This window comes from Giraffa tippelskirchi, chromosome 12 (genome assembly GCF_054371585.1).
Source record: "Giraffa tippelskirchi isolate mGirTip1 chromosome 12, T2T-mGirTip1v1.2.pri, whole genome shotgun sequence".
NCBI lineage: Eukaryota > Metazoa > Chordata > Mammalia > Artiodactyla > Giraffidae > Giraffa > Giraffa tippelskirchi.
Window position 1 is genome coordinate 96311503 of NC_137286.1, and position 13498 is coordinate 96325000.

The window sequence follows — 13498 nt, forward strand, 5'->3', positions numbered from 1 at the left end:
CCTTGCTTCTTATTAATTGCTCAGATATTTTGCTTCAGCTCTTGAATTTATCTATTTCCTATCTACATTTCTTGTATGAGCTTCTAGAGTTTTGGACCGTATCTCGTTCATATCTTATTAATATGAAAATAATTTGTATTCCATTTGTTTATTTGTAAATTAATTTCTTTCAGTATTTCGAGTGCATTTTTCCATTGACTCAGTATTAAAAATGATTAGATTCTATTTACATCTCTAAAATGTATTAACAAATGATGTGAGTGAAGCATATTACTACAGAAAGCTAAGCTTGGAATCCTTGGAGCAAGGGTCTATGTAGCAAAATTTTGAACTACATCCATCGCTCCCTGATTGTCCTTTCAAAAAACTCATTTTGGAGCATGGGTGTACTTTGTAAGGGCTTAATTTTCTATAGAGAACTCAGTCCATTTATCCTCTTCTACTTATAGGACTTTCATTGATTTTCTTCTGGAGCAAGTTTGTATTTGGAGGTATGTATGTATATGTACATGCTCAGTTGTATCTGACTCTTTGCGACCCCATGGACTATAGCCCACTAGGCTCCTCTGTCCATGGGATTTTTCCAGGCAAGAATACTGGAGTGGGTTGCCATTTCCTCCTCCAGGGATCTTCCCAATCCAGGGGTTGAACCCGAGTCTCCTGCATCTCCTGCAATCCAGGCAGATGCTTTACTGCTGAGCCACCAGGGAAGCCTGTATTTGGGGGTGGGGGTTCGAAACCACTTAGGACACCAGTGCATAATTTTTGAAGACAAATAATGCCTGCCTGAGAAATATGACTGATCATGTTTTAACTGAGACGTTAAGCAAATATGCATAGTGGAGAATCGTCACTTCCAAAGGATTTGTTTTATCATTGCTATTATTTTTAGACACTAGAACTTGTCCTGTTACAGCTGACCTAATTATTCTCATTAATACAATTTTTTACACTTCTAATAATTACCAGCAAGTATCTAAGAGAAAATCAGTAAGTTTTTAGAGAAAGAGCTGAATTTCAGGAGGTGGGTATAAGCTCTAAAATAACTTGCTGTTTTGCTTTGTGGCGATTTAAATCAGCTGCTTCCATTTTTATTTGACTGTTTCTTTTAATAAATTCGGTGACCCAGATTATGACCAGCAAGAGCTGTGTAGAATTCGACTTGGAGATTTTTAAATTTAATGTATTAGAATATGAAAAATAATGGGAGTTATTGGGAAAGATCAGTTATTAGTTTAGGAATTAACATTCTAAACCCAATCTGTGTAATGCATTATTGTTCTGGTGCTTGGCTAACCCTTTTCTCCTCTATGTGGTTCACCTATTTGTGGTGATGGGTTGATGTCGTGGGTTCCAGAACTATTCTACTCTGCCATATTTTCACAGTTCCCTTGATCATCAACTTTACTGCCTGTTCTTCTTTTTATTTATTTATTTATGGCTGTACTGGGTCTTCGTTGCTGTATGGGCTTTCCCCTAGGTGCATCAAGTGGGAGCGTCTCTTGTGTGGAGTACGGGCTCCTGAGTGCCCTGGCTTCCATAGCTGCGGCACGTGGGCTCAACAGTTGCGGATCCCAGGCTCTCAAGCACAGGCTCAGTAGTTGTGGCACACAGGCTTAGCTGCTCCATGGCGTGTGGGATCTTCCCAGAGCAGGGATCAAACCCATGTCTCCTGCATTTGCAGGCAGATTCTCTACCACTGAGCCACCAGGAAAACACTTACTGCCTGTTCTAACACTGTACTTTAGTTGCCCTGATAGCAATCATATGAATACACACATATAGTAATCATTCAGTGTGTATTGTCTTTGGAGTCAGATTACCTGGATTCCAGCTCTACCATTTACTAGCTCTGCGCCTTTGGGCAAGTTATTTAAACTCTATCAGAAGCAATTTTCTGAACAGTAAAATGAATATATTAGCCATCTCCATGGCTGTAATAAGGATTAAATAAAATAATCTGTGGAAAGCATTTAGCACAGTACATGGCATATTGTTAGGGTTTAATAAATATTATTATTATTATTATTATTATTGCTGAAAAGGTACATATTATAGACTTTTGAAGTCACAGAATGATATGGAGTAGAAGGAATTTGCCAATGAAGAAATTGGTGGTCCTAATATTATTTAAAATGTGAGTGCATGTAAAAATACTGTTTATACTTTCAGAAATCCTTAAATGCATTACTTAAACAATTAGAGAGAGGAAAAAGGAATCTTGAAAATCAAGTGAAAGACTAGGCACTGAGACTGGAACAACAGTCAAAGGTTTGTTTTTATTCTATGCTAAGAAATTCCTTTGGAACTGCCATGATTTTTGGCATGTTATTAAAAACATACTATATAATTCTACAGTATACTTACAAAACTATTTTGTATACTCTTTTTAAAAAGCATAGAGACATAACTTAGCAGTGGTCTTGCTAGTATTGTAAATCTTCAATATCGGCTTCTTTACTTCTATATCTTTCACATAAGCTTAGCACAGGACCAACAATGAGCACCGTACATACCTCGCTGAAATGTCTCAGGTAACTTTTGTTTCTTTACCTTCAGTTTTTAAGAGGTACCATAAATTATGTTTTTCACTTTTCTAGGTTTTTTGATTGGTTTGGTTTAGTAGAGAAGCAGCTGTTGGAATTAAAGGAGAAAAAGTACCAAGTTTCTATATATGGAAGGTGAAAAAGAAAATATGTAACTTTTATAAAAAGGTAAAAATAAAATATATGTTTCCCAAATTAAGATTATATTTTGTGTACTTGTTTCTTTAGTTGTTCCTTTAGTTTGATTTGTAATTACTAGAATTCAAACAAATAAGTAGTTATCACTATTCTGTCATGAAAGTCGAGGCATTTTACCTCATAGCTATGCATGATGAAGTCTAAGATGGACCCCACACTGCTATTGCTAGAAAGTGTGTACTTACAAGCGGCAGGACAGGGAAGTGATCAATGAATTATGAAAGACACTGCACATACTTTCCACAGTTTTTCATTTGCTTTTCCATTTTATTTATGATGATGTTGGTGTTTAGATGTTGTCAAGCTATCTTTTATTTATGGCTTCTTATGTCATATTTTAAAAGGCTGTCTTTGTCTCAGTGTTTCATAACATTCATCACATCTCTTTAGTACTTATATGGCTTAATATTTGATATTTAGATATTTAATCCTTATTAACTATTTTGATATATGTTTTCAGGTTAGGATGCAAATTCAGTTTTCAATGTGCATCATTCAAATGGAAGTGTCCAAAGAGGGGTAGGATGTATGAATCTAAGAGAAAAAAAAAAAAAGATCAGGATTGAAGCAATGGATTTAGAACTTATTAGCATATAGATAGTAAATGACCCCATGTGAATGAATCAGATGCATCAGGGAGAATACACAGGGTGAAGAGACAGTCTGCAGCACAGCTCTGCAGAGTCTCAGCAATGATAGCCAGGGAAGAGGAGCCAAAAGGAGGGCCAGTGTCCTCAAGACACAGGTACATGAGACACGGAGGTTTTGACATAAAGGTAATCAGCTGACCACTGATTCAGTGTTTCCAGAGGCTCAATGAAGAGACTGGGAGGAAGGGAGTTAGCTTTGGGGATTGGAATCTAGAATGGGATGCACAGAACAACTTGAGAATGAAAGTCAGGGTGAGGGATAAAGGCAAGCTTGGACTTCTAGTGCCAACAAAGGTAAGTAGGAAATTGAAACAAAATTGTGGTCTCTTACCCATGAAATGGATGGTCAGTCCACCTTTTATAGTCCTGGATGCTTGGCTGGAAGCCCTGCCTTCTCCTGCTGCACTGGCATCCATGTGCCTTTCCTCAGACCACACACTCTGTCTCCTCAGAATATGCTATTTCTCCTACATTCCAGTTCTGCTTCCTTCAAGATATAGCAAAGTGCCCTCTCCTTTATGAGGCCATGATAGGACGAGAGGCCACAGACTTTGGAGTCACTGCAAATTGGACTCCAGTCCCAGATTTGTACCTACTGTGGTGTGACCTTTGGGGGCCTCAATTTCTTTCCTCCTCTGTAGAAGGGAAGTAGTGGGAGTATCTTGCGGGGGATTTGTGAGTGTCTGGAGATGTGATGTATGTAAAGTGCTGAGTGAAATGCCTGACACATAATTGGCTCTAAATTCCAGTAAACAGTGACTATTGTTTTCCTATTTTTTTTTCCGATCTCCCTAGCCCCTCCCTCTGTGACAGGGGCATCAGCATTTCTACTTGCCTTAGCCATCCTCTTTTAGCTTTGTTTATCTGAAAAAAAATCATTTGGGTGGAATAGCTCCTACTCTGATTATACAGGATCACTGAACATACAATCAAAGCCTATTTTAACAGCTTCCCAGGAAGATGTTAATCCTGTTTCCCTGTATAAATGTTAATAAGGATTTTCACTCCAGAGTGAACTGTTAATCTTTATAGTCAAAGATGGTTCCGACTATGTGGATTCTGTGGTGACTGGAAAGGTCAATAAATGATTTGCCATTCTTTCCATGCTGAATACATAAATAATTGATTCTTTAGTAGATAACTAGAGCTGTTTGCTGAATCTGCTGTTTATATTTCTGCTGGCTTCACAGTTTTGGCTGAAACTGAGTTTCCACATCTTAGGATTCTTCCAATTTACACGGTATATGGACAGTATGGACATTGCTTTTTAAGAATATACAGGCAATCTAGCCAATATTTTATAATAACTATACAGTATAAAGCACAATGAAGTGAAAGTGTTAGTCATTCAGTTGTGTCCAACTCTTTGCAACACCATGGACTGTAGGCTGCCAGGCTCCTCTGCCCATGGAATTCTCCAGGCAAGAATACTGGAGTGGGTTGCCATTCCCTTCTCCAGGGGCTCTTCCTTACCTAGGGATCGAACCCAGGTCTCTTGCATTGCAGGCAGGTTCTTTACCATCTGAGCCACCAGAGAAGCCCCCAAAATGCAGTATAACCTGTAAAAATTGTCAATCACTGTATTGTACACCAGTGACATACAATATTGTACATCAACTATACTTCTTCAATTAAAAAAGAAAGAAAGAAGAAAAAAAGATATACAGGCATACCTAGGAGACATTGCAGATTTAATTCCTGACCATCACAATAAAGTAAAACAAATATTACAATAAAGTAAGTCACATGAATTTTTTGGTTTCTAGTCCATATTAAATTTTTTTTATACTGTAATATAGTACAACAGCATTAAATCTAAAATACAGTATCTATACCTGGCTAGGAAAGAGTTAACTGAGAATTGACTATTCCTCTTATCTCTGAAAGCAATCAAGAAATAAGAGGATAAATGCTCAACTATTTGTATTTCAGATCTCTGGCTCCTACCAAGTTTCTCAAAGGAAACAGATGGATCAACTGCCTAAGATGAAAGAGAATCTAGTGAAAACGTAGGTCTAGATCTTTCCTTTCTAATTAATTACATTCAAATGTGAATGGTACTCATGAAACAGGTGTCCATTATATTTTGGAAGCTTAACTTTTATAGCAACAATGTAAAATGGCAGATGGTAAGAGAACTTAGAGAAGTTTGTATTCTCCATTCACTATTTATATATATCTGGTAGGTTCCAGGAATGTTGTTCATCCTCAAACATGATGTTATTTTCTAAGCTAAAATGATACTGTTTCCAAGTAGAGCTTAGAACTACACCATTAACAACAAATCCAATCAAATGATATGCCTTAACCTTTTAGTTTTACTACTGTGGGCTTCAATCTCTTAGAAGAAATGGAGTAGCCATCATAGTCAACAAAAGAGTCCAAAATGCACTTGGATGCAATCTCAAAAATGACAGAATGATCTCTGTTTGTTTCCAAGGCAAACCATTCAATATCACGGTAATCCAAGTCTATGCCCCGACCAGTAATGATGAAGAAGCTGATGCTGAACGGTTCTATGAAGACCTACAAGACCTTGTAGAACTAACACCCCCAAAAGATATCCTTTTCACTATAGGGGACTGGAATGCGAAAGTAGGAAGTCAAGAAACACCTGGAGTAACAGGCAGATTTGGTCTTGAAGTACAGAATGAAGCAGGGCAAAGGCTAATAGAGTTTTGCCAAGAGAACACACTGGTCATAGCAAACACCCTCTTCCAACAATACAAGAGAAGACTCTACACATGGACATCACCAGATGGGCAACAACTAAATCAGATTGATTATATTCTTTGCAGCCAAAGATGGAGAAGCTCTATACAGTCAGCAAAAACAAGACCGGGAGCGGACTGTGGCTCAGGTCATGAACTCCTTATTGCCAAATTCAGACTGAAATTGAAGAAAGTGGGGAAAACCACTAGACCATTCAGGTATGACCTAAATCAAATTGCTTATGATTATGCAGGGGAAGTGGGAAATAGATTTAAGGGACTAGATCTGATAGAGTGACTGATGAACTATGGATGGAGGTTTGTGACATTGTACAGGAGACAGGGATCAAGACCATCCCCAAGAAAAAGAAATGCAAAACAGCAAAATGGCTGCCTGAGGAGGTTTTACAAATAGCTATGAAAGGAAGAGAAGCGAAAAGCAAAGAAGAGGAAAGACACACCCATTTGAATGCAGAATTCTAAAGAATAACAAGGAGAGATAAGAAAGCCTTCCTCAATGATCAGTGCAAAGAAATAGAGGAAAACAATAGAATGGGAAAGACTAGAAATCTCTTCAAGAAAATTAGAGATACCAAGGGAACATTTCATGCGAAGATGGGTTCGATAAAGGACAGAAATGATACGGACCTAACAGAAGCAGAAGATATTAAGAAGAGGTGGCAAGAATACACAGAAGAACTGTACAAAAAAGATCTTCATGACCCAGATGATCACTATGGTGTGATCACTCACCTAGAGCCAGACATCCTGGAATGTGAAGTCAGGTGGGCCTTAGGAAGCATCACTATGAACAAAGCTAGTGGAGGTGATAGAATTCCAGTTGATCTATTTCAAATCCTAAAAGATGATGCTGTGAAAGTGCTGCACTCGATATGCCAGCAAATATGGAAAACTCAGCAGTGGCCACAGGACTGGAAAAGGTCAGTTTTCATTCCAATCCCCAAGAAAGGCAATGCCAAAGAATGCTCAGACTACCACACAATTGCACTTATCTCACACGCTAACAAAGTAATGCTGAAAATTCTCCAAGCCAGGCTTCAACAGTAGGTGAACCGTGAACTTTCAGATGTTCAAGCTGGTTTTAGAAAAGGCAGAGGAACCAGAGATCAAATTGCCAACATCCGCTGGATCATCGAAAAAGCAAGAGAGTTCCAGAAAAACATCTACTTCTGCTTTATTGACTATGCCAAAGCCTTTGACTGTGTGGATCACCACAAACTATGGACAATTCTGAAAGAGATGAGAATACGAGAACACCTGACCTGCCTCTTGAGAAACCTGTATGCAGCTCAGGAAGCAACAGTTAGAACTGGACATAGAACAACAGACTGGTTCCAAATAGGATAAGGAGTACATCAAGGCTGTATATTGTCACCCTGCTTATTTAATTTATATACAAAGTATATCATGAGAAACGCTGTGCTGGATAAAGCACAAGCTGGAATCAAGATTGCCGGGAGAAATATCAATAACCTCAGATATGCAGATGACACCACCTTTATGGCAGAAAGTGAAGAACTAAGTGAAGCCTCTTGATGAAAGTGAAAGAGGAGAGTGAAAAAGTTGACTTAAAACTCAACATTCAGAACACTAAGATCATGGCATCCAGTCCCATCACTTCATGGGAAATAGATGGGGAAACAGTGGAAACAGTGTCAGACTTTATTTTTGGGGGCTCCAAAATCACTGCAGATGGTGACTGCAGCCATGAAATTAAAAGACGCTAACTCCTTGGAAGGAAAGTTATGACCAACCTAGACAGCGTATTAAAAAGCAGAGACATTACTTTGCCAACAAAAGTCCGTCTAGTCAAGGCTATGGCTTTTCCAGTAGTCATGTATGGATGTGAGAGTTGGACTATAAAGAAAGCTGAGCACTGAAACATTGATGCTTTTGAACTGTGGTGTTGGAGGAGACTTTTGAGAGTCCCTTGGACTGCAAGGAGATCCAACCACTCCATCCTAAAGGAGATCAGTCCTGAGTGTTCATTGGATGGACTGATGTTGAAGCTGAAACTCCAATACTTTGGCCACCTCATGTGAAGAACTGACTCATTAGAAAAGACCCTGATGCTGGGAAAGATTGAAGGTGGGAGGAAAAGGGGATGACAGAGGATGAGATGGTTAGTTGGCATCACCGACTCAATGGACATGAGTTTGGGTAAACTCTAGGAGTTGGTGATGGACAGGGAGGCCTGACATGCTACAGTCCATGGGGTCGCAAAGAGTTGGACACGAGTGACTGAACTGAACTGAACCTTTTAGTGAGGAAGTATGGACACTGAAATAAATATAGATGTCAGTGCAGTTTAAACTGTGTTTTCCTGTGTGAATAAAAATAATTTGGGATGAATAAAGAACAGAGGAATATTTTAGGAGTTAAGAAGGTTATGTCTACACACACTTTTCTCTGGTCTTATACTAAGTACAGAAGAATTATTCAGGCAGTCCTTGTCTTCTGTAACTTTATCTCACACAGATAATATACTCATATAACTTAACAGTATTAAAATTGTAAGCAATGATATAAATTATCTATAGATCAGAATTCTTTTCAAACGCAGGCACTCAAAGTGCATGTAGCATAATAGGTTTGTTTGGTGGAAATTCAGCCAAATAGAATAGCAACGTTCTGTTCAGTATTTGGCTAGATGGATAAGAATGTATTTATGCTTCCTTGAGTAATCATAAATACTTGAAGTGTACAAGATAATGAATAATCAATGGAAATACAATGGAGTTAAAGCATTGAAGTAAATTGTAGAAAAGGACTTCCTTCTGAAAAATGCTATACTCCTGTGTTGGGAGGACCCTAAGACGACTCCCGTGTTCAGTGGTTCACTAGAATGACTCACAGGACTCAGCATCTGTTTGTGCACACAGCTAAGATTTATTACAGTAAAAGGACAGAAAGCAAAACCATCAAAGGAAAGAGGTGTGTGAGATGAAGTTTGGAGGGAATCAGGCACAAGCTTCTAAAAGTTCCCCTAGCAGAGTTTCGCAGAAACTTAGTTCTTCCAGCAATGAGCTGTGACAACATGTGAAGGTTTATTCCGGGGACCCACATTAGATATTTAGTGCCCATGTATTTGCTGGCCATGTGTGTATCTTGTTTGGAGAACTAGCTATTCAAGTCCTTTTCCCATTTTAAAAGGGTTGTTTGTGTTATTTTTGTTGCATTATAAGAGTTCTTTATATTTTCTGGTTATTGGACCTTATCAGATAAATGATTTGCAGATATTTTCTCCTATTTATTGGTTTTTTTTTTTCCTTTCTTGATGATGTTCTTTGAAGAAGACAGTTTTGATTTTGATGAAGTTCATTTGATACTGGCTTCCTAGGATTATATTTTCTCAGTTGCTTGTGCTTCAGGTATCATATCTAAGAAATCATTGCCTAATCCGGGAACATATGAATTTATACATATTTTCATCTAAGAGTTTTATAGTGTTAGATCTTTTTCAACCCATTTTGAGTTAATATTTGTATAGGATGTGAGATATGTCAAATTTTAGTCTTTTGCATGTGTCTATTCAATTATCCTAGCACCATTTCCTGAAAAGACTATACTTATTCAATCAGATTGCCTTGGCATCCTTTTAAAAATTAACCATAAACATATAAATTTATTTCTAGGCTCTCAGCTCTATTCCATTGATCTGTAAGTCTGTCCCTATGCCAGTACCATTCCGTCTTGATGACTATAACTTTTCATAAAGTTTTGAAATCAGTGAGTAAATCCTTTAACTTTAATCTTCTTTTTCAAGATTGTTTTGGTTGTTCAGAGTCCCTTTATTTTCCATATACATTTTAGGATTAGTTTGTCAGTTTCATCATAGGAATTTCACCACAGAGCTGAGCAAAGAGTGGGGTAGGGCAAGTTAAAATGCTACAAAGCTCAGTGTTCTTACTGGATTTTGCCATGGGTGTGTGTGTGTATTAAATTCTCCAGGATTGCTGAAAGCCTTTGGTTAATTTCTAGAGTTCTAAAAACTTGCTTCTGACCTTTTTTTTTTTTTTTTGTAAATTGTCTCATTGTTTTTAAGGAGGAAATTACTTTTGGGGGGTCCCTATTCTGTCATTTTAGCTGACATCACTCCCTGAGTAAAATATTTTTAAGCACCTGCAGGGAATTAAAGGTGGCTCTTTATCAAGTGAGCACATGGGGAAGTTGTCCTTATAAAGACATATAAGTCAATAAGAGAAAGACAGTCTCGTGGAAATCCAAGAACAGGAATTCCAATATAACTGGATCCACAGATACTAGAATTTGAATTCAGAGAAGCCTTAAAGACCTCAGCAGATGTTCATGGATCATCACTTTAGTGGTTTGCCGCATTGGATACTAATTAAAGGCACAGACTTTGAACTTTGACTTCTTGGATTCAAATTCCAGATCTACTTACTAACTATATAACCTGTTTCTGTCTTCTGTCAGAGCTAACAGAGCTAATGATAGTACCTGCATCATAGAGATTTTGTGAAGTTGATAATGAGTAAATAAATAAATAAAATTTAGAACAGTCCCTGACTCAGATTATGAGCTCTAAGAATGTTGCTACTATTATTTGTAGTATCATAGATCACTAGTTTATTCTCTGCTTCATTTTTCTTCTCATTACCAACTGCCAATTTCACTTTCTATACTTTTACATTACAGACTCTGGTATATATCATAGTTTCAACTTTATTTTAGGTCATGTATCTTTGGCTTACTCATGGATTCTTATTTCCATCTTGTCCATGCTCTACCTCATGGATTATATTTTCTTAGCTTTAACTCACATTTCCAGAGACAACCATCAGATTGGTCCATCTCATCCCTCTTTGGACAAAACTTTCCACATTAGGCCACCTCATGGGCTACTTCTAGACCTTTGGATTATTTGCCCTTGAGGGAGTTGCCTTTGTAGCTTGACAAGATGATATGATATGCTGTAACATATGGCTGTTTAGGATTATACAGTAAACAGAAAATCTGCATAGAGAGATTTCTCTGTGAAGGACTGTGGGCTGGGGCAACTAGGAGAACTAGGTAGTTCTCCCCATGTGACATACTAGTGTTTTTGTTGCACACAATGGTAACTGAAAAATCATGATTAATGCTTATCTTATTTCAGGGTAAGATGTAATTCAGTGAATCAGAAGACAGTGAATGCCATGAGAGGACCAGTAAAAAAGATTTCAAGATCAAACTGTCTTTCAAAACTCAATCTGTGATTCCTGAACTGGATAGTTTACCATTTCTTCCTTTTTTTCATTTTAGTATTTAACTTGTGAAGTTACTGTTTCACATACTTTTCAGGGAATGAAATAGATAAGAAAGAGCTATCAATCTTATCTTTAGCTTTTCTTCTAGAAGTTTGTTCTTTTGTCTGTGTGAAAGTAATTTTCTCAAGTGACATAAACCATCTAATGGCATTCTTATGATTTTTAAAATATCCTAGTAAGCCTTAAGGTTGGTGTCATTACACTTGCTTTTAATGATATACTCATGATCTGATAGTAACATTGCTATTTTATTTGGATTCTAGTTAGCTGTTAGCTAAAAATGTGAGTTCATCAGAACTTTTATGCTATTTTAGGCTATATCATGTTCAGCTTTTTAAAATTCAAGGTTTAAACAAAGCTGGAAATCAAATACATTTTAAACTTTGATTTGAACTATCATGGTGTTGTGGAAACAGCCTTCAATCAGGAATCAGCTCAGGTATAGTTCCCACCCTCCTGTGAACTCAAGATATCTGGGGCAAGTTCTTTCACCTCATCTTCATTTCCCACATCTGTAACTGAAGCAAACTAGACAATTTCTAAGCTTTCTTACCATTCTAGAAAGCCAGTACTTATTCAGCTGCAAGATCCTGCCACTTAACACATGGCAATTTAAGTCATTTTATGATGTGTATTAATTTATGTGGATGGCCTAGTTCTTTGGGCCATACTTTGGCCAAGTGTTCACAATACTCAAGTCTAGAGTGGAAATAGAACAAGGGTATGAGAAGTGTTTTTTAAGGCATTAAAAAAATTTACGAATTCTCTTATTTAGATTGTTTTCTTACTGTCACCTATGTCTGGAAGATACATATGATTTATTCCCCCTGCTTAATAAGTTAAATTATTGGATTTTACAGAAATCACTCAGAGGTAAGTATAGTTTCTGGTAGTTACCTTATATCTGGCACCAAAACCTAAATTCTATTCAGTATCACCAATAATGGATGCCAAATGCTTTTCTCTAACTATTTATAGATATTCACTTTCTTAAAATTAGACATTTCATATAAACAAATAATTATTCTATGTGACTTTAAAAAGTAATGCAGAGAAACATAAAGTAACTTCCTGTAAATTATTCCAAATAGAAACCATTTGGAAATATTTTCACCCATGTTTAAGCTAGCAACAGATATATCAGGTACCATGACTCATTTTATTAAATAATTACTAGATACTACATTTTTATTTATTTACTTCTGTATACACTATTTCTAAAAAGGATTGTGTTACCTTTTACTAAATCTAGAGATATATCTATAAATTGAACAAGACCCATAAGATGAAAGATAAAAATAAAAGTTAGTTTTGCTAGATTCCCAACTAAGAAAAAGCTCTATTTTAAGCTTCCTAGTAATCAGCACAAAGAAAGAGTGAATTACACACCTCTCTTTTTTTTAATGGAAGGGATATACAAGTCGAGAAAAAGTTATACTTAATTCTGAGCTCTGAAGATAACTTGTCATGTAAAGTTTTATACAAAGTTGCAATTATTTACTGAAATAATCAGTATAAAATTTATACTTTGGGGTCTTTATTTTATTTAATACTTAAGTATGTATTAATATCAGTATTGATTTTTTTTGAAGCATTCACAATTTCTGAAGCAACGTATCAGTAAACAATGTTTATTTCAAAATTTTTAGCACCTATAAATGTATTACAAAATGTTAAAAAAATACCATTTATAAAAAAAAAGTTGCTGTAATCAAAAAGACATATATAATGAATAATAATGTGGATGTGGAGAAATTGGAACCCTCATACACTGGCCAAGTGTTCACGGTACTCAAGGCTAGAGTGGAAATACAAGAAGAGTATGAGAAGTGTTCTTTTAAGGCATTACAAAAATTTACATCCCCTGGTGCGGATGTAAAACTGCACCACTGTGCTAAAAACAGTCTGTCAGTTCCTCAGAAGGTTAAACATAGAGTTACCATGTCACCCAGCATTTCTACTCCTCTGGATATACCCCAGAGAAATGAAAACCAAGGTGCACATAAAAATGTGTACACAAGTATTTATAGCACTATTCTACATAATAGCTAAAAAGTAGAAACAACCCAAATATCCATCAGCCAATGAATGAATAAATAAAT

At 36.7% G+C, this 13498-nt stretch overlaps 1 protein-coding gene across 1 annotated transcript in view; it reads left to right on the top strand.

Annotated features, from left to right (window-relative positions):
- CCDC169 (coiled-coil domain containing 169) overlaps positions 1–11456 on the top strand; it is a 35470-nt gene extending 24014 nt beyond the window's left edge. Inside the window, 5 exon segments of the mRNA XM_081547291.1 lie at positions 2173–2271; positions 2487–2534; positions 5327–5403; positions 6193–6324; positions 11246–11456. Of these exon segments, the coding sequence (XP_081403417.1) occupies positions 2173–2271; positions 2487–2534; positions 5327–5403; positions 6193–6324; positions 11246–11345 (456 nt within the window). The 3' untranslated portion in view covers positions 11346–11456.
- Positions 11457–13498: the final 2042 nt, after the last annotated feature.